This window comes from Mangifera indica, chromosome 12 (assembly GCF_011075055.1).
Source record: "Mangifera indica cultivar Alphonso chromosome 12, CATAS_Mindica_2.1, whole genome shotgun sequence".
Lineage (NCBI taxonomy): Eukaryota > Viridiplantae > Streptophyta > Magnoliopsida > Sapindales > Anacardiaceae > Mangifera > Mangifera indica.
The window spans coordinates 7,964,660-7,986,634 of NC_058148.1; the positions used below are offsets into that span (position 1 = coordinate 7,964,660).

A 21,975-nucleotide genomic window follows, 5' to 3' on the forward strand; every position below is an offset into this window, starting at 1 on the left:
TTATTTAACCAGAAGCAACCCTGAAACACATTCTAATTCACACAGAGAGGGAGAGAGAGAAAGATCTTTTAAGTATGAGTGCAAGCCACTTTCTGATTCATGAAGTGTTTTAGAGACACTCAAAACTTTGGTCTAAACCATACATTTCATTTCTGCTGCACAATTATTCTGCCAAAAATGTTGCCAGCCTATGATCCAAATGACAATGAAGATGGTGTGAGGCTCCTGGAGTCCCTCACCACAAACGCAGGTGAAATTCAGCAGCAAGTTCTCAGGGAGATTCTTACTCGAAACGGGCAAACTGAATATCTGAAAAGGTTTCTAAATGGCCGGTGTGATGAGAAATGTTTCAAAGAGAAAGTTCCTGTGGTGAGTTATGAAAATATTAAGCCTTATATTGAGAGAATCGCCAACGGAGAGCCATCACAAATCATCTCAGCTCAACCGATTACAGAGCTTCTGACAAGGTATGGGACGAAATTCTTTTTTTTTTTGTTTTTGTTTTTGTTTTGAGTTTATGAGTGTTTTTTTTTCCCTGAAATTTTATTTTGCAGTTCTGGAACTTCAGGAGGGCAGCCGAAAATGATGCCTTCAACTGCTGAAGACTTGAACAGGAAGACTTTCTTTTACAACATGCTGGTGCCCGTAATGAACAAGTGAGAATTGGAGATTTTACTTTCTTGAATTGTGTTTATTCCGATTTTGATTATGTTTTTGAAATGAATGTAACAGTTAAAAAGCCATGAAATTGCAGGTATGTGGAAGGATTGGACAAAGGCAAAGGAATGTACTTGTTGTTCATCAAACCAGAAATAAGTACTCCTTCTGGGTTGATGGCCAGGCCTGTGTTAACCAGCTACTACAAGAGCAATAACTTCAGGAAGCGCCCGTTTAACCGGTACAACATCTACACAAGTCCTGATGAAACCATCTTGTGTCCGGACAGCAAGCAGAGTATGCACTGTCAATTACTTTGTGGATTAGTCCAACGTGACGATGTGCTTCGCGTTGGTGCAGTTTTTGCGTCTGCTTTTCTGCGCGCGATAAAGTTCTTGGAAGATTACTGGAAGGAGTTATGCAGCAACATAAGAACTGGGCATGTCAGTGACTGGATCACAGATCCTGGCTGCCGAAGTTCTGTGTCATTAGTTCTTGCCAGCGGAAATTCAGAATTGGCAGATTTGATAGAGGAGCAATGCAGTGGAAAGTCATGGGAGGGGATAATCAAAAGGCTGTGGCCTAAAACTAAGTTCGTTGAGGTTATTGTAACAGGTTCCATGGCTCAATACATTCCAACACTTGAATTTTACAGTGGTGGACTCCCTTTAGTTTCGACAATGTATGCATCTTCTGAATGTTACTTTGGGATCAATTTCAAGCCTCTCAGCAAGCCTTCTGATGTTTCCTACACCCTCCTTCCAAACATGGCCTACTTCGAGTTCTTGCCAGTCAAAAAAAACAGTGGAGAATTGACTAAAAAGGCTTACCGCAATGGTGTTTCTGACAAGAATTGCACAAAAGACAGTGATGAAAAGGAGGAATTTCAAACTTTAGATCTCATGGGTGTTAAGATTGGTCAGTATTATGAACTTGTTGTCACAACTTTTACTGGTAAGCCTTTTCTCTATTTGGATCTTAACCACCACAAATTTGCAAGTACAAGTTTGTCTGATTGTGTTGGTGATCTTTTGCAGGCCTATACAGATACAGAGTTGGAGACATTCTTACGGTAACTGGCTTCCACAACAAGGCCCCGCAATTTCGCTTTGTGCAGCGAAGGAACGTTGTGTTGAGCATCGACACAGACAAGACCAATGAGGAAGATTTATTGAAAGCAGTGATGCAAGCTCAGCGCCACATCGAGCCTCTTGGATTCCTGCTGACAGAATACACAGGCTATGCTGATACTTCTTCAATTCCGGGACATTATGTACTGTTTTGGGAGCTGAAAATGAAGGGAAGCAACGATCTGCCAGAGCTTGATGCCGAAAAAATGGAACAATGTTGCTCAACAGTGGAGGAAAATCTGGATTCTGTATATAGAAGGTGCAGGAAAAAGGATAAGTCAATTGGGGCATTGGAAATAAGAGTGGTGAAGCAAGGAACATTTGATGCATTAATGGATCTTTGTGTGTCACAGGGGTCTTCTGTGAACCAATACAAAACACCAAGGTGCATTAAATCTGAAGAAGCCAGAAAGCTATTGGATTCTAATGTGGTAGGCAACTTTTTCAGCAGAAAAACTCCATTCTGGGAGCCATTTAGAATGGAAATTAACTGAATTTCTTATTATTATCAATATGTGCTCTTTTTTTTTAAAACTTTAAGGTGTATGCTGGATTTGTATGGTAATTAGATTATTAAACATATTAATTAAGAGTTTTGCCAGTGTCTCCATTTCTGCAACTGCAGAATCTTTAATCTCCTAACAAGTACATAATAAGTGCTTCTATTGAGATAAATGGCATTGAGTGAAGGGGGGGTGGGGGGGAGGCATTGTTTGGGGTGCATTAAATTGAGATAGCTAAAGTTGGTATGTGTAATGGAACTGTCATTTCAATTTCCCTTTCAAACACTATCATTTTCTACCAATTTCTTCAAGAGAAATTAATTTGTTTCAAGGAATTGAAAGAAAGTATAACTGTAACACATGAGACATAAATTTAAGTACTATATATAACTGGTATGTATATATATGTCCACTGATAATGACCTGGCTATAATTTGATCAAACAGTTGAGAAAAATTTATGGACACCATGTAGCACCCAGCTGGCTGTGGCAAAGCAACAAGCTATGTTTAGGGTTTATTATATTGCCCCCCTGGGGTTAGGAGAGACAGTGATAAAAAGGGGTAAAAAGATAGTCACTTGAGATTTTCTTTTATTTTTGAATTTACAATAAAATTATATAGACTCAGTTTTGAGTATTCAATTTAATACTTAGATTTGATGATTTTTTATTAATCATTTGAGTACTTAGCTATCGAATCATTCATATTTCAAATTAGTATAGAATCAAATATTTTTTCGTTTTTAAACAGTTATAAAATGAATGGAGGAGATAAAATGAGAGAGGCAATGGATTGAAAATTAGTGAAGAAAGAAGAGTATTGAAGGGTTTAACGGTGGGAAAGGAGGCAAGGCCTACAAGAAGCCACGAGTGCAGGAAGTTAGGGCTAAGATCCTTGAAGCATGGACAAGAGCAAAAGGCGACAATGAGAGCAACCCAAGGGGACATATAAAACTGTACAGGCAAATTGGTTAAGTCTTTATAAACAGGCCCTTGAGCTTTGTCTCAAGCATTTAGGGGAAACATGTGGCCTTAACAACCATCTCTACACCATCAGGTGAGGCTGGAGTTGGAGTTGGACTCTACTCATCTTCTTTCTTTCCATTTTACTTTTCCATCTCTATGGCTTCATTTTTAAACCCAGATTAGTAACTAACCTCACAATCGCTGTATTGATATGACATCATCAAGTTTCGAACTCAAACCTCTCAACTTAAAGATTTCACATGCTTCACCACTCAAACTAATTTTTGAGAGGCGCTCAATCATTTGTATTATTAGAATAGTTTAGTGATAAGTTAAAAGCAGGATTCGGTCTGCCTGGCTGCTATTTGAGGTGATGATGAATTAGGAGTATCAATCAAAATCAATGTCTAAAGTGGAATGAGAGGTATCAAAGGGAGAAATTTAGATAGTGAAAGTGGTTGGGAATTGGCAGTTAGTTAAGGATAGCACACGTGTGTTGGACTCATGTTGGGGACATTTTGAGAAAAAGACAACCTTGATGTAGCTGTCTTTGACTCCATTCCCTGAGCCTTTTGCTAACTTATATTAGGCCTTCAACACCACCCTTTTCACCAAAAATTTCAATTAGATTGAGACTAGTGCTTGGCCTTCTCCCTTCGCCCCTCTTGGGGATAAGGTGATTTGTTGATGTCTTTGTGCTCGTTTTAGTGGGTCATTCTTGCTTTGACAAATCAGTGTTTTGTGAGGCTCTACTGCACGCATGTACCATCCATCCTTCACACTATCACAGTAAATTGAGGATGGTGATTGATTGAAGCTCTGCTAATGTAGCAATATGCCTCAATGATGTCTCAAGTCAGTAATCGATGATAATGTTACCATTTGTCGAGTAATTATTTGATTCATACTGTTCCCTTTTCTAATTTAAAAGAATTAATATAACTAAATGACTATTTCAAACCTGAACTTTGATGAATGATAATTTTTCATCATTTAAATTGAAAAATCCATTTACTCACCTGTTAAAAGTTTGATTGCATTAAAATTATTAATTTGTACTTTTTAATAAAATTATAAAACTACCTGAACACTTAATATAAAATCAATGTCCTATTTTTTTTGAAATTATGGAAATACAGTAGGCTAATTTAAAATATTAATTATAATTATATTATTTTTTTATTATTTTTCCATTAACTTTATTTTTTCACCGACTCTCCCAAGTCTACTTGTTTCACCCCATTCAATCCTGATAATTACTTCGGCCAAGTCACCTTGCTCATTTCTCAACTCACTCAACTCCTTCCCTCACTATTGTTGAATGGACTGATATAAGATGCAAACCAAAAGCAGTCCAAAAACCCACTTACGCTAAAAAAATAAAAAGCTTTAAGCAAGTGAACATCTTTAGAGGTGTAATTCTTGTAGGTATCAATCTTCATATTCCCATAAGCAAAACAAAGGGCAAAGGGAATGTACATGGCAAGACAAATTCTCTCTCAAACTTGATCTTAAACTTTCTAGCAAGTCCCTCCTCTTTAGCACTAAATGATATTGGAGGAATCGTTGTCATTGAAGATGACGATATTTGAATTGTAAAATAGAGTGATGAACTGGTTTGAAAGAAAGATGAAATCACTAAGTTAAAAAAGCTAACTGCTGAGAAAAGATCTTATCAAATCTCTTAACTTAATAAAATTTTATCAATCTTTTTAAATTAAAGTATTTAATCTTATCAATGCCTAAGAGATGGCTCAATCTATTTGTTATCCCATGTAAGGTTTAAGTAATGGTAATGATGCTTATTTTTTAATATAGTTTTGGAAACGACAATATTCCTCACGAAAGTGGTGGTGGTTAGTGTTTTTGTTTAAGTGGTGTTTTTTAAAAGTGACACTTTTATATAGAAATAGTGGTGGTGTCTATGTGACACTGAAGACAAAAATAATGATTACAACAAGTAAAAGAAAGTGAGCAAGAATGAAGGGCATGAAGGGATTGTGTAGAAGAAATAAAGAAGATAAGGAAAAAAAAAAAAAGACATCTCCTACATTTCATGTAACTTCTTTAATAGAAGTGAATAATGGGTGAACAATGAGTTTTTTAAATTAAAAAAATAAAAAGAAAATTTTGGCTTCATCAATGCACGGGTGGAAACAATCATTGGCCCTAATAATTAAGGGTTGATAATTATTTAATTTGATAGTTACGAAGTGTTAGGTATATAATTCTTGTGTATAAATAATAATATATTATTATATGATTAAATAATTAAAATTAAAGATAAAATAATATTTAATTATATAATAATATATTATTATTTTTATATATAATTTTATTATTAAAAATATACATAATAGCAGTCATAGATAAAATATGAATTGAGAAAGTTTTGTTGTTTAAATTGTCCATATAATTTTATAATATTATGTCAACAATCCATACTATTGCCAGTCAAGTGTTCTTATTATTATTTTTTAATAGTGTCCTAATAATTATTAAGGGTGAAGAATTTTTCTTGTCCAAAAACTTAAAAATTATGCCAGTCCCCATTTTTTCATAAGATATTAATACCCCCACGTTACTTTAGGGAGTCAATTTGGACGGAAAACTGTAACCCGGCACTGTGATCACCAATTTGACCTTTTTACCCTTATTATCATTTATTGCAAAAATATATATATTTATTGTTGATAACAAAAACGATAATAGGCTGATCCACTAGCTGTGTGTCTAGGCCCAAGGCCCAACCCGCTATAGTAACAGGTTAGACCCTTATGGGCCAGACTATTTTCCCGTGCTTCACCCTAGACTAGCAACAGGGAATGTAGATTGAACATTCAGAAAAAAATGTGGTGGCTGACATAATTTATAAAGTTTCAGCGGCTATATGTGAAATTATTGTTTAAATTATGTATAGTTAGAAATATTAAAGACTGTTGTTTTATTAACATAACGAATTTTCAATAATTTAAGAATTTGAAGCATTTAAATTATTTATTAATATTATGATATTTTCTATAAAAACATATTTTTATTTTTTAAAATATATGTAATAAAATTTAAATTTTAAAATAGATTAAGAATTTCCTCAACAACTAGTGATGTTAGTCTAGTGGGCTTCAGTCAACGGCATGAATATTGGGCTTTTCTCTGGACCTGAAATTTGATATAAATACATTGCAGTAGTTTCTAAGTACACCAACGTGTACGAGGGTTTTATAATTTATCAGTAAATATCGAATTGTTTGATTCCATAAGATGAAATTATAAATCAGAGTACAACTTTTTAATGCTTAATTATAAATAATAAAATTCTTTGTTTTACAAACCATTAGAAGATTAGTTCTATAGATATTGTGCTTACCATCTATATGAAATCCTTTGATGAGTCTGTTTAATGAACATGCAATTAATATACACTCATATATTACACTAGATTGTTATAAAAAAACTTGATATGTCACTATCTTTCGATTGAATCATTTAATATTGTAGTAGTCTTATCACATTATATTTGTCTTTGGTTAAGACAATATTGAGACTACGAAAGTTTCTAGATTAGTCATTATATATTTTCATAAGTTTATCATGATCAAACCACATTTTATCCTCTTGTTATAATTTTACCACTCTAAGAACATTCATTAATCATACATAAATACATACGTATAGATAAAGATAAAGAAATATCAATTTTATTATTATTAAAATACGATATAACCTTTAAATGAAATTGCAAAAGTAATATTGAAGATTGGTTTTAAATCCCCTACTCTAACACAAATTAGGTTACAAATCACGTATATTATAGAAACCATAATAAACTCTAAAATAATACTAAGTTTTCTTCTTATTTAATTCAAACCCTTTTTAACCAAATTCTAAGTCACATATAACAATACAATACATCGATTAATTTAATCTAAATCTCTAATAAACTCTAAAACCGAGACATGTTAAATAAAAATATTTAGTTTATATTCTTGATATCTCTATTATCAATACCAACATATATAAATCTTTATAATGTAAGTAATAAAAAGATTAATTTTTACGATGTACTAACGTTATTCCTATTTTGTAAATTAAAATCAGTTTAAATCGTTAAGATCTATGATGAAGACTACGACAATAAGGATGGGAGAGTTGAAAAAATTTTTAAATGGGTCAAAATTTAATTTATCTACCGAGATAATTTTGTCAAGCCTTAATCATTAATATACCTACTTTCTTAAATATTTACTATGCATAAAAATATTTAAGACAAATTTTTAAATAGGTAAAAATTTTTTGTTCTACAAATCATTAATCATTCCCATTGTATTCTAAATGATTTAAAAGGGTTTGGGGATCTAATGTGATGTGATGCGAGGCTCCAGAATCCGTTAACCAATTGCCATTATGAGAGTTGGCGGTATAAGTGGACATATGAGCTTGAGGGCCACGAAACTGAAAGGTACAAACCTTTGCCAATGACTAGACTTTTGTCAAAAATTTGGCATTGAATTATGCTGCGGTTAGATTTTGTGAAAGAAGAGGAATGTTGATTGTCCTTATTATATTGCCTTTAGTGAAAGTTAATTAACTGAGATCCTCTAGATGCATTATTCCTATGATTGAAATTGTTGTTGTTGTTGTGCTTGCCTACCCTACTTAATTTTTTGTTTCCACTGCGTTGTCTTAAACTCTTAATTGAGTAGTGACGGTCATTGTCTCCTTTTTGGTATCTTCATGTTTGAGGAAAGTTTCATGGTCTGTAAGCTTGTCATATTGTTTCTCAAATGTGATGGGCATATCTCCAGCTTGAATGATTGCTTATTTCCTTGTATTTGGGCCTAGACCATTGAGAAATTTGATTACCATCTCTCGATTGCTGTGGGGAGAGCATGCAGTGGCAAGTTCATCAGCTATCATTTTGATTCATCGTAAGTAATCAACTACAAGCATGTTGTCTTTCATCAACTTGAGAAGAGTGTTTCTCAGTCCATAGACTCTTGGTTGAGACTTGTTGGCATACATGGTGTTAAGGTTATCCCAGGCTTGCTTGGTTGTGCAAGCTCCTGCTACAAGCCAGCCTACAACTAGTGCAATGGTGACATCTCCAGAAGCCATGATGGCACTTTTTATGGGACCATCTTGCCTATTCCAAAGTTTATCTTTTGCAATAAGTGTCTTATCAAGACACAGATAAGATCCACCAATATAGCCCATTAGATCATATTTGTAAAGAAGTGTGAAGATTTGAGCCTCCCACATTGCTTAAGTGCTATTGCTCCTAAGATTGACAGAATTTGAGAGGCCTCATTGGAGGTTATTAAGGAGTTAACGACTGAGCAAGGGTTGATAGCATTAACCATGAAAGGAGTTTGGGCGTCGTGAGAGGTTGATGATTTGGTCATGGTGAGATATGAATTTGGGTTTTGGCTCATTAGAGCTTGTTATGTCTCTCATACCATAAAAAGATACTTAGAATCATGTATTATTAACAAGCTTGAATTTTATTGATGATTATCAATCCAATTTATATGCAATGAAATTATCTACAATTAAATATATATAAATACAAGAAATCATTGATTACAGAAATTAAGAAAGAAAGAAAGAAATCATTACAAAATGATCGGTTTCCTTAATATAAACAATTATACAAATTTTTTATTTTCCTCCCTGGAACATCCGATATAACATAATTATATAAATTAAACTCAAACAAAGTTTAAGAAAAATAAAAGCCACAATTAACTTTGGTTAAATTGTAGTTTAAAGTAATCTAATGAAATTAACTACTGAATTTCAATCGAACTGATATAATTAACCAGTTTGACTCAATTTTAATTTTTAAAAGTCATGGGAATGGAACCAAAATCTTAAGTATGTGGGAACGGAGGAAACCTACCAACAACCAAATTTTTGTATTATCATCTTTGTTTAAAAATCTTATATTAGTGAATTTTGACTCAATGTGTGAACGACCCATTAAGTTAGGATTTAAAATAATTTTTGATTAATTTAGGTAAATGGTTAAGTCGGAATTAAAAATTTTTATGCGATTAGAATTTGAATAAGGGTAAAATTAAAAGTTTTTAACCCAAAATTTGAATTAATATTATACAAACAGGACTGAACACAAATTATCAGGCATATATCTATGTAATAGCAATTCCCTATTTATTCATGGCCAAAGGACTTATTTCCACCCAAATAATACCCTTTTCTCTTATTCTCCCTTATTAATTTTAAAAAATTTAAACATTCATATATTTATTAAATTTTATTGTTAAAATTAGAGGTAACAATATTATTTAGTTAAAAATATTAAAAAACTAAAAATTTATTATATTTTTTATTTTTAATTTAAAAATTTAAAAATTTTTCTTAATCTAAAATTTTAATAAGTAATCATTTTTTATTAGGTTTTTTTTTTTTCTCCAACAAACTGCTTTTTCTTAGTCATCAATGTTCTCCTTTCAATTGGTTTCTCTCCCTCTCATTCTCTTTTTTTGCTCTTTCGGGTTTGACAAAAATGATTCGTTACAAGATTTTTGTCTTCATCAGATTAGGGGAGAACCAAGGGAGGGTGGCAACGAGATCACGAGGGGAAGAGAAATTGTTCGGGAGAGAGAATATCAATAGTTAGAAAGGAATTATTTGTCCAAAAAAACTTAAAAGAGAAAAGAAATATTTTTTAAATTATAGATGAGATGGAACTTTTATATTTTTAAATATAGGGAAAAAATATATAAAAAATAAAAAAAGGTACATTTTTGTGCTGAGGGTTGGCCACAAATTAAAATGCTGAAATTATTATGAGTGACAAGACATATCAATGACACACTGCATTTACTTCAACCTGATGTATGTCAGTTTTTTCACCCACTGCATTTCCTTGAATCTGATGTATGTCAGTTTTAACACATGCATTGTCTTGTCCCTACATTTTTTTTTTTGGCCAAACAACTATTTCCCACCCAAAGTATGCTAAAATGTCAAGTTTTCATCCTTTAACTATGAAACATCAAATACCCACCTATAACCAGTTAAATCTAACAAAACTTTAACGGTGGTAAATTTAATCTCATTTTGCCCCACTAAAAGTTTAAAAACTAATATTTTTCCCTAAGCTAAGTTTGAAAAGATCGCATTTCCCAGCCTAGGGTTTATTTCCAAACTCTTTCACTTTCTCCAACGTCATTGTCGGTCGTCTTCCCCTCCCGACAATTTCTCTTCCACCGACGGCCCCCCTAAACTCCACCCCAACCCATCCGACGCAGAGAGACATCGTCTGGGAAGAGAAATCGTCATCCTAGACGACGAAGACGAGATCAATCGATTTTGTCTTTGTCGTCTGGGAAGATGATCGTCTTCCCAGATGAAGACGACTAGTCTTCTCAGACGACGACAACTGGGAAGACGAAGAACTTCGTCTTCCCCGACGAAGTTCTTCATCTTCCACGGCTTCTTCGACATCGATCGGACGTCCAAATGGGAGGAAAGAGATCGTCAGAAGGAGAGGATGCTTCGGGAGGGAGAGACTGTCGGCAATGGAGCCGGAGATGTCATCGGAGATTTCAAAACGAAACCCTAGAGTGAAACTACGATTTTTTAAAACTTAGGCCGGAGAAAAATTTTAATGTTTAAAGTTTAGGGGGGCAAAAGTTGATTCTATTTTAGTTTATTTTTAATATTATAGAGAAAATAACCATTTTACCCTTACCACCGTTAGAGTTTTGTTAGATTTAACTGGTTATGGGTGGATATTTAGTATTTTCATAGTTAAAAGGTGAAAACTTGATATTTGAGCATACCTTGGGTGGGAAATAGTCGTTGGGCCTTTTTTTTTTTTCTCATTTGAAATTTTCAAATATCATGCACCATCACCGTCCAATCGCTTGACTTAATTGTAACAACAACAACAATGTGATATAATATTTTTAATAGGATTGAAATTAAATTCATGCTTTCTAAGACACCCATTCATCATAAACCTTAAAAACGATTTTCAAGCGCTATTATTATATACTTTATCGAAAATATTATCATAAATGTATATTAAGAATGTGTATAATTTGGTTTATGTTGTAAATTCGAATTAAATTATTTAAAAATGATAATTTAGTTTAATTTAATTTAAATTAATAAATTTTTTAAACATAGTTTTCAGTTTGAATTATAGGCTAAATAATTTTTAAATCGAATCAAATCAAAAATCATATTTTTAAAAAATACATATATGTAACTTTATTTGACAAAATTGTTTGATAAACAATTACATGTACATTTATTTTTTTATATTTATTTTATTATTTTGTGTATATATATTTCATAATTATTTTACGTATTTATATTATTTTTTAGAAAACTATAACTTAATTAATTTTATTAAATAATATATATTAAAAATAGAATGATTTTAATAAGTTTAAATTATAATTTTATAATTTAGTTTGAAAAAACTTTCAAATCATATCAAATCAAATCAAATCATACACACACCCAATATGTATTAAAAACTTATCGATCAAATTAAACATAGTATCTTTAAAATATATACAATATTGTTTATCATGTATTAACTAAATAACATTAAAGGAGAATAGCTACAAGAAACATGAAACGGCTTATGTATAATTAGGGTTTATATTTTGACTTAATAATAAATTTATCAATTAGCAGTCTAATTAGGGGGATATTAATTAAAATAATCTTTTCTTTTCTTTTTTTGTATACATTTGTAGCCATTTAAGATATAAAATAACATTTGATCAAGCTATCCGACTATAGCCCACTGTTTTAACAAACATCCTGACTAAGACTTAAGAGAGTAGGGTGGTGGACGGCAATGAAAATGGTGTTACCTTACCTATACCTATCTTGCAACTTGAAAGAGCAACTTGGCAAAGTCTTTTTGTGGTTTACAGATTGACAACTAAAATAAGGACCCATTAAAGTTTCACGTGTGTTGAAAAATCTTCGGTTTATCCAAATTTTTAATTTTTTTTTAATTTCCAAGAGTTGACCTGAGTAAGCGGCTTTTGTCTTATTGAAGAGTTGATCGAATCTAAGTAAACGCCTTTTGTTTTATATGTTTGGTTTATGTGGTAGTTTTTGTTGTCCTATTTTGAACAACATATAAACATTTTTTTTTTTTTTTTAACTTGAGAATTTTCCTATGATGTAATCAGCTAGGTCATGAGCATGTATTATCGCAATTGTCAATCCAAATCCGGTGGAAAATTTTTTAATTTTATTAAAATAGATAATTAAATTTTAAATTGAGTTCCTTCCAAATGTATTGTCTATATGTGAGTCATTTTCCAAGGTGGATTGAGGACCCACTATTGAATTTGCACATTTGATTTTATTATCGGCCAAAAGATTATTTCCCACCCAAGGTATGTTGTATTTTTAGGTTTTCTCTTTTTAATTTTAATAATCTTAAATATCTATTCATGAACAATTAAAATTAACAAAATGCTAATTTCTTGAAATTTTATCTCTTTTTGTCCCCTTAAGCTTTAAAAACTAAAAATTTTCTCCAACCTAAGTTTTAAAAAATAGCAGTTTTACCTTAAGGTTTCGTTTTGAAATCTCTGATGTCATCTTCGGCTCTATTACTGGCAGTCTCTCCCTCCCGAAGCATCCACTCCCTCCAACGGTCTCTCTCCTCCCATTTAGACGCCTAATTGACAAAGACGAAGTTGTCATCCTCCAAGACGAAGACGAAACTATCATCTTCGTCTAGGAAGATGAACCCCGACAAAGCTCTTTGTCTTCCACAACTCCTTTGACGTTGATTGGACATCCAAATAGGAGGAGAGAGACCGTTAGAGAGAAGAGAAGATGCTTCGGGAGGGAGAGACTGTCAGTAATAAAATCAGAGATTTTAAAATGAAACCCTAGGGTGAGACTGTCATTTTTTAAAACTTAGGTTGGGGGAAACTTTTAGTTTTTAAAGTTTAGAGGGACAAAAAAAGATTATATTTTAGTTTATTTTTAATATTATAGAAAAAATGATAATTTTACCCTTACTACCTTTAATTTTAACTGCTTATGAGTGAGCATTTAGGATTATCAAAGTTTAAGGAGGAAAACTTGGGTTTGCAGCATACCTTGGGTGGGAAATAATCCTTTGGCCTTTATTATCATTAAAAGTTAACATGGAATTACAATAATTTTCCATTTATATATATAAATATAATCATAAAACTATATATACTTATTTTGAATACAAAATTAGATATATATTAGATGTGTATCTTCAAGCAATTGAATGATTTTGAATAAAAAATAAAATAATAGTTACTCATATAATAACATATCATATATGTATTCAAAAGTAGGTGCGTATATTATTATTCTAAATATAATCAGAGTTTATATTTACTTTCAATTTAGAGATTGTTTGAGGGTTTGTCGATAAACATATGAACTTAAAATTATATACCATAAATTAAAAAGTTAATTAAAATTTCTAGTTCTATCAAAATATGCCAATTGTTGGTGGAGCTTATAACTTTTAGAGATAACACCTAAGTTTGAATCTTTGTTACATGTACCAGGTTTATTTTGTCCATTCAATACGGACAAAGATGTTAATGTCAAATTAGAATTACAAATTACGTTGTAACTTATTTCTTAAATTTTTTTTTCTGTTTTAAAATTTGAGAATATTAATTTACCTCGATAAGATGGTTTTTTATATTAGATATTTTTATTAGCATTTTTAAAAAAAATTAAACTTTTTTTTTTGATAATTATAATCTTTTTAACGAGAATGAATACATGTCATGTTAATTATTTGGTCATGTTTGCCTTGAATAAAGAAAAATCCTACTTAAACCAATTAAAAAAATGCTCATGAAACATTAAACTAATAAATTATTTGGTCAAAATTAAAACGGTGTCAAATTTTCCCCCTTTATTGAAAGTTTTACCAAGTCTTTTTATAAGTTTGAAATTTAGGTTTGATTTGGTTGATAATGTGAAAGCAACCTTTAAAACCTACGACTAGAATAAAAATTTGTAATATTTAAAAAAATGTTATTAAAGTTTAAGGTAAAAAAGTTTAATAGATATTTTCAAAATAATAACAACAGTAATTCATTTTTTATATTTTTATTTTTCATATGTATTATCCGTAAATATAATATGATATGATATAAAAAAATATTTAGATTAAGATTGAGGTTTTTTATACGAAATTTAATTGAAATCAATCTAATAGATTTGAAACTAAATCAAGTAATAATAGGTTTAATACAAAAGTAATCTGAATTGAACCGAATGTTCAAAGAAATCTTACTATAATAGAATTTATTATTGGTAAATTTAAAAATGTTAAAGGATAAGTGTCAATTACACTTAAAATACTTATATATTGTATATAGTTGTATCTCTGTATAGTTGTAAACTTGTAATAACTCTGATTATTCTTGAATTTTATTTTATTTCTTGGTAGTGAGAATGAAATTTAGTTATTAAAATTATTAACTATTTGTAAATAAAACAAATTAAAATCCCATGTTGTGTGTTTTGTTAATGGTAGGTGGGATAATTTGGTGAAAACATTAGAATACTAAAAACATTTAAACAAAGTGAAAATAATAGACAATTTTGGATCAATTCAGGTTATATTAAATCAACTCAAACATAGTTTAAATTATGTTAGGATTAAAAATTTTTAATACGATCCTAATTTAAATTAAGTTAGGGTTAATAAATTTTGATCTAAAACCCAAATTGATATTATACTAATACGGTTCGATGACACATGCTGAGTCCAATAAATTTTATCACATTTGATGGTAACTTCAAACTACTGTAAATTTTAAATAGAACTTAGTGACAACGCACAAATAACATTAACATACAAATTGACAAATTATATATATTTATTTTAAAAATAATAAATAAATATATAATATTATTATATAATAAAATAATTTTAAATTAATAATTAAATAATATTTAATTATATAATAATATTATATATATTTTATTCATATAAATATATAATTAGATATATTTACATTTTGCTCTTGAAAATTAATTTTTGGTTCCAAGCACGGTTAATCTTGTTCTAGAAGAAGTCAGAAAAGACCGACGAAACAATTATGAGATCCAAAAAAAACAACCACGGCGAAATGACGGCCGTGACTCTATAAATCCCGGACCATTGACGCTTTTCTTCATCACCTTGAAAGCCGTTGATCCAGTCCATTCCGTGCTCCTTCTTCTTCTTAATTTCTTCTAGCTGTTTTTTCTCTGAAGCATCAGTCAGTCATTTTTAACATTACTTTTCTTTTGTGTTTCAAACTCGTACAATTCTTACAATTATTTTCTAATCTGAACGTACGCTCTGAAATCATTCTTTTCAAGCTGCTGATCGAGTCGTAATTGGTGACTGATCTCATTGCTATTTATTTGCTTAGCCTTTTGCTCCTTTTTGAAGACTCTGTCTGTTGCCACTTCTTTATTGTTCCAAGCTCTTGCATTGCATGAAGTTTCTGCAAATTTGAATTCATTTTCTAGGTGAAGTATCAGAGTTCATTTTTATTTTTGGTATTTTTTTTATAATTATTTAATATTTTTTGTTAACATTTTGGTAAAAACAGTTGATTAGTGATGTCATCTCTGGTAGCAAGAACCGGAAGACAAAGACAAAGATATCAAGATCAGCTCAGGCTTGTTTCTGGGTATTTTATTTCTCCAATCTTTTTATCTCTTTTATAAATTTTTAAGAATTGATTTGTAATTAATCGTTTCCTTTGTATGATACTGTTCACTTTAGGGCGAGCGTTTACTGTACTCCAATATGATATTGTTCTCTTTAGGCTGAGTTTTTACTGCATTCTGGCATATGGCATTATTCGCTCTAGACACAGCTTTTATTGTATTCTCTCTGGTATCACCATATATACACCATTAGTAATAAAATTATACAAACCCATTTTGAATATATAAATACATATACGCTCGATATTTGGTGTGAGTCTATCAAGAGTGTTAATTGCTCTCTTAAGACTTGCTTTGGCTTAATATATAGAAGATTAGAAGTTATGGCTTAAAGGGGTTGGTTGTAGCTGTCAATTTTTATGTAATTACACGGGGATATATCATTATTTGCGTACAAAATTATGCACATAATTTTATTGAATCATAATACAATTGTGACTGTTTGTCAAATAATCCTAAAACTTGATCATTTGTATTAATATGTTCAATATGCCTAATATTTAAGCTTTTGGACTATAAATGGGAAAAAATCATTAAATCCAATCATTCAAATAAATTATGTCTTAAATAATCTTAAAATATGATTATAATTTATAATTGAATTATTCACATAAACAACCATAAACATACCATAATCGATTATTTTATTTAATTTTCTGGATTAAGTAAACTACACTAAACAATCACTTGTTTTGTAACTTTGATCGTTAGACCCACATATATTGACTTCAAATCTCACCAAATTTTTTTATCTAGGCATACTTTTGATTTTTAAGAAAAGACTATAGTTTTTATTTTTTTTTAATTTTATAGGATTAAGTTTGAAGGCTTTTTGAGTGTTGAAACTTCCAATTTTTAGGTTTATTCTTCTTCATTTTTGACAATGTTGCTGCTGATTATTTTCTGCGGAGTATTAAGAGGTTTTTTATGCTTATCTCCCCACTCCAAAAAAAAAAAAAAACAGGTGCATTCCTTACAGGTTTCAGAAGAATGCTGATGATCAAAATTGCAACATGGAAAACAATGTTCTTGTGCTAATGATCTCGACGCCAAATCGCAATGATCTTGTGTTTCCAAAGGTATATACCGTTCGCATTTTCGTTTTCATTATCATGTTCTTATAATTTGTGAATCAACATTTGCCTTGGTTTGATTGTTAGGGTGGATGGGAGGATGATGAGACCATTGCCGAAGCTGCTTGTCGCGAGGCCTGGGAGGAAGCCGGTGTCAAAGGAATTATTAGTGTAATTGCCCTTCTTGCTACATGAAAGAACTGAAAATTAATTTTTAATTTTATTAGAAACCATTGATATATTCCAACTTGGCTTCGATAGTTCTATATGCGAAAATTCAAGTGAATCCTGATTTTTGGTTTCTCACAGAAAAATCCTCTTGGAGTTTGGGAGTTTAGAAGCAAGAGTAGCCAAAACAGCTGCAGCAATGAAGGAGGATGTAGAGGTTACATGTTTGCATTGGAGGTCACCGAAGAGTTTCAGACATGGCCAGAGCAAGCCAATCATCAAAGGAAATGGGTAACTCAAATTATTTCTCGCCACTAAACATGTTCTGTTAGACTTAAATATTTATGATGATTCCATTTCTATTAAAATGGTCATTGTACTACATATGATGAATGACATATAAAGTGTTGCAAATGTATAGCTCTTAGTAGAGGAAGCATTCAAATTTTGCCGGTACGATTGGATGAGGGATGCTCTCAAGAAGTTTCTGAAAACATTCACAGCAAACAAGACACAAGGAACAAATGAAATAGTAGCTGAGCTTCCGACAATCCCGGTTTCCGGCACTGGATCCGATTGCAAAATGTTGTTGCCGAGCTGCTCCCAGAAGCCTTCTGGGCTACAACACCTTGAGGATTCTTGTACAAAATGTGTTCTTCAAGTGTAACATACATGTGTGATCGTATTCATGAGACCTATTCAATTTCTTGGAGAAAAGTAGCTTCTTGACAAAACTACTAATTTAATTTGTTGTCCACTTTTCTCAGTAAGGTTGTAAATTATGAAAGCTGAAACACAAGGGCTAAACCAAATTTGGATTTGCTTGAGGAAGCATTTGAAATGTTGCCCTTCATTTTGATTTTGTGAAATTGCATTCTACTATTCATTTATCGTTACATTATTTTCGATGGGATTTTAATAGGGGGTATCACGAAATTTCTCAAACTATAGGGGGTTAAAAGAGTTTATTTCTGCGAAACAGTCGTCGTTTTATTCACAAAATCTAATACGACCGTCTCTTTGTTGAAGCAGCGGCTTCACGGCCATGGACACGGTGGTGGCGTCCTTCCATGAACAATGAACAATGTGTACAAACTCCAGGCCCATCTTCTCAAAACGGGTCTCCACAACGACCCATCTTCTATCCACCGTCTCCTGCTATTATGCGTTGCCTGCGCACCCCACAGCTTATCCTACGCACGCTCCCTCTTCGCCCACATTCCATCGCCTGACACTTTGGCTTTCAACACTATCATCAGAGCTCATTCCCACTCCTCTCCTCTCCACGCCTTCTCTCTCTTTGCTCTCATGCGACGTCGTTTTGTACCCCCCGATCACTACACTTTCCCCCTCGTTCTTAAAGCCGGTTCTTGTCTCCAAGTGGGATTTGAACTCCATTCTTTGATAATGAAGCTGGGTTTTCACTCTGACATTTATGTGATGAATGGGTTAATTAATTTTTATGGGAGTTTGGGATATGTTGAATTTGCACGCCAAATTTTCGATGAAATGACTGTTAATGATTTGGTTTCGTGGTCTTCGATGATTTCTTGTTTAAACAACAATGGGTTTTGTTACGAGGCATTGGGTTTGTTTAAACAAATGCAGATAGCTGGGAATTTTAAGGCTGATGAGGTAACAATGGTTAGTGTAATATCTGCGGTTTCGAGTTTAGGGGCTTTGGAGTTGGGGAGATGGATTGAGAGTTTTGTTAGACGGAATGGTTTGAAGCTTACTGTTCAATTGGGTACTGCTTTGATAGATATGTATTCGAGATGTGGGTCTGTTGATGATTTTATCCGAGTGTTTGAAGAAATGCCTGACAGAAATGTTTTGACATGGACGGCATTGATTAATGGCCTTGCAGTGCATGGACGCGGCAGGGAAGCGTTGAGGATGTTTGATGAGATGAAGGAATCAGGTTTGCAGCCTGATGATATTATTATTCGTGCTGTTTTGGTGGCTTGTAGTCACGGTGGTTTAGTTGCTGATGGAAGGCAAGTTTTTGATAGCATTAAGAATGAATATAATGTGGAACCGACACTTGAGCATTATGGTTGTATGGTTGATCTTCTTGGTCGTTCAGGCTTGCTGAATGAAGCCTTTGAGTTTGTGGAAAAGATGCCTATCAGGCCTAATATAGTTGTCTGGAGGACTTTGCTTGGAGCTAGCGTGAATCATAAGAATGTTGACTTGGCAGAGAAAGTAAGAGAAAAGATATATGAGCTAGATGCCAGTCATGATGGTGATTATGTGCTTTTATCAAATGCATATGGTGGAGTTGGTAAATGGGTTGAGAAAGCAGAGGTGAGAACTTCGATGAGGGAGAAGAGAATAAGCAAGAAACCTGGCTGTAGTTTTCTTAATGTTGATGGAGTTATTCATGAGTTTGTGTCAGGAGATAATTCTCTTCCTGAATCTGATGAAATTAAAGATTTTTTAGTGTCCATTATTGGTAGTCTCAGGGTTGAAGGTTATCTTCCTTGTACAACCAGCGTGCTACATGATATAGAAGAGGAGGAGAAGGAGCATAGTCTTGGTTATCACAGTGAAAAGTTGGCAATTGCCTTCGCACTTGTTAATTTTAAAGGTAGAAAGACCATAAGGATTATGAAGAATCTTCGAATTTGTCATGATTGTCATTGTTTCATGAAGCATATTTCCCGTAAGTTTAACAGAGAAATTATCATACGAGATCGAAATCGCTTCCATCATTTTACTAATGGATCTTGTTCTTGCCAAGATTTTTGGTGACAAATCCCTCCACTTTAGCCCTCTATTCTGATATTGTTATTCAAAAAATCACATAGACATGGTTGTTCCTTGTTTAGATCTTAGCATTACAGAATATTACATGATACATTTTCATTTCTCTCTGAAATAATCAATACAAAACATTTTGTTTACCTGTCTCCTTAGTCATTAATTGTATGATTGCCTTAGTTATTTTTCAATATTTGTATGATTGCATTGGTAGTATCTACTTGCTTGGCATATGATCCTGGCTAAAGGTGTAGAACAGTACTTTGCCTAAATAGCGTCTCTGATTTAGATGCAAACTAGGTCCCTGACTTCAAATTGTTTGTATTTGATTTGTTTCCCCTTGATAAACCCTTTTAGTGGAAGTTGTGGTAAGTAGATTCATCCATACATATATTGAATGCTTTTTTGGGTTGAGTTTTCGGCAATGTCCTAAGATAACATTTTGAGGTTGTTAGCTCTTTTAAATTAAGGTTAGATTCAAATTGAGCTTGTTACGAGCCCAAAACAAGTTTAGTTTGAACTTGAGAGTTAAATATTTTTTAGTTCGAGTTCAAACTTCTAAGGTGTTCAATTTATTAAGCTTGCGAGCCTAAAAAAATTTTATATGAATCAATTAAAATGACGTCGTTTTGACAAATACGTATAAAATGATGTCATTTTAACATCGAGCTAAACTGGAGCTTGACTCCTCTCAAACGAGTTGAGCTCAAATATCCCTTAGGCTAGCTCAAGCTCGATTCCATCCAAGTTGAGCCGAGCTTCAGCTTAGACGAGTTAGAGTTAGACTCGACTTGAATCCAACCCAATTCTAAATCCTCATTTGTTGTTGTGATTGATCCAAGCAATTCATGCTTTAGGCTTAGCTTTCTTCCTTTGAAAGTTCAAGGGATTTTGTCACTAACTCACTGAATAATCCTATCATGGTTGAGCTATGTGTAAACTAAATTTGGATCTCACTTCATCTTGTTGTTGATATAGTGATATTCTATTAAATGTGAAAATTTTATATTATTTTTTTTGTGATTTTTAAATTTCAATAAAGATGAGTGAACAAAGGTACAATAGTAAAAAAATTAACACAGATTTTTGCATGGTTTGGTTCCATGGTCGCAATGCCTACATATATATAATGTTATCATTAATATGTAATACAATACAAAGATAATACAATGATTGGAAGTGTTTTCTCCCCTTTTTTTCTCTCTTCTCCCTCTTTTCTTTTTTCTTCTTCCTCTTTATATATAACTTTTTAAAGGGAAAAGACCTCCCTTGAATTTTACCACTCTTCCAAAATTTAACCCTTATTGATAATATTACATTGATATGGAAGTTAACATTTTTGCTAGGTAACTATTGTTATTTAAGATCCGATATGAGACTTTTCATTGATAACAACAAAAGGATCTTTCTCAAATTTCAATTACTTGGTCACTAATGGCTACTCACTGGTGATTAGTATCTAGATCTTTGTTATCTTTGAATTGTTTTTCGTTATATCTAACTTCGTTTTGATGGTTGACCTCAAATTGTACATTTTTTTATCACATAGCATTTACCCCTTAGCTTTTGGAGTTTGCAGAGGACTTCAAGAACTACAAGAGATTTATTTGTCACATAAAGATTTTATTGTGTCTTTGTTAAATAATGCAAATTGATATTATCATAATCTCATGTGTTTTGAGTGGTGTATTATCTGTTTGTGCTACTTTTCCTTGATGAATATGACTAGATATGCATTGTTTGCATCTCAGGATAGCTGACATATGTCTTTTTGTTATTTGAACGATTGAATGGTCATGATGTAGAGAGTGACTTTTGTGATAATATTTTATATTCTTTGACAGATTGGTCATGTTTGTTTGTAGAGGTAGATAATGTAGAGAACAACTTTTGTGATAATATTTTATATTCTTCGATAGATTGGTCATGATTGTTTGCATCTACATTTGCTATTATTATGCACCTCCCTAGGTGTA

The 21,975-nt window shown here is 32.2% G+C and overlaps 3 protein-coding genes across 3 annotated transcripts; all 3 read left to right on the forward strand.

Annotated features, from left to right (window-relative positions):
* Positions 1 to 27: 27 nt before the first annotated feature.
* LOC123192648 (indole-3-acetic acid-amido synthetase GH3.17) lies at positions 28 to 2,384 on the forward strand. The gene is made up of 4 exons (XM_044605281.1): positions 28 to 467; positions 555 to 656; positions 755 to 1,611; positions 1,695 to 2,384. Exons 1-4 carry the CDS (start codon positions 100 to 102, stop codon positions 2,279 to 2,281), a joined length of 1,914 nt encoding a protein of 637 aa, XP_044461216.1. The 5' UTR covers positions 28 to 99; the 3' UTR covers positions 2,282 to 2,384.
* A 12,948-nt stretch (positions 2,385 to 15,332) lies between these two features.
* Positions 15,333 to 18,132, forward strand: LOC123193735 (nudix hydrolase 13, mitochondrial-like). Its single transcript, XM_044606819.1, has 6 exons — positions 15,333 to 15,791; positions 15,875 to 15,955; positions 16,960 to 17,074; positions 17,156 to 17,239; positions 17,378 to 17,527; positions 17,658 to 18,132. The coding sequence occupies exons 2-6, from the start codon at positions 15,885 to 15,887 to the stop codon at positions 17,901 to 17,903; spliced, it is 666 nt and encodes a 221-aa protein (XP_044462754.1). The 5' UTR covers positions 15,333 to 15,791; positions 15,875 to 15,884; the 3' UTR covers positions 17,904 to 18,132.
* Positions 18,133 to 18,182: 50 nt separating this feature from the next.
* On the forward strand, positions 18,183 to 20,142 carry LOC123193734 (pentatricopeptide repeat-containing protein At5g48910-like). Its single transcript, XM_044606818.1, has one exon. It carries the CDS (start codon positions 18,314 to 18,316, stop codon positions 19,988 to 19,990), a length of 1,677 nt encoding a protein of 558 aa, XP_044462753.1. The 5' UTR covers positions 18,183 to 18,313; the 3' UTR covers positions 19,991 to 20,142.
* The last annotated feature ends 1,833 nt before the right edge of the window (positions 20,143 to 21,975 follow it).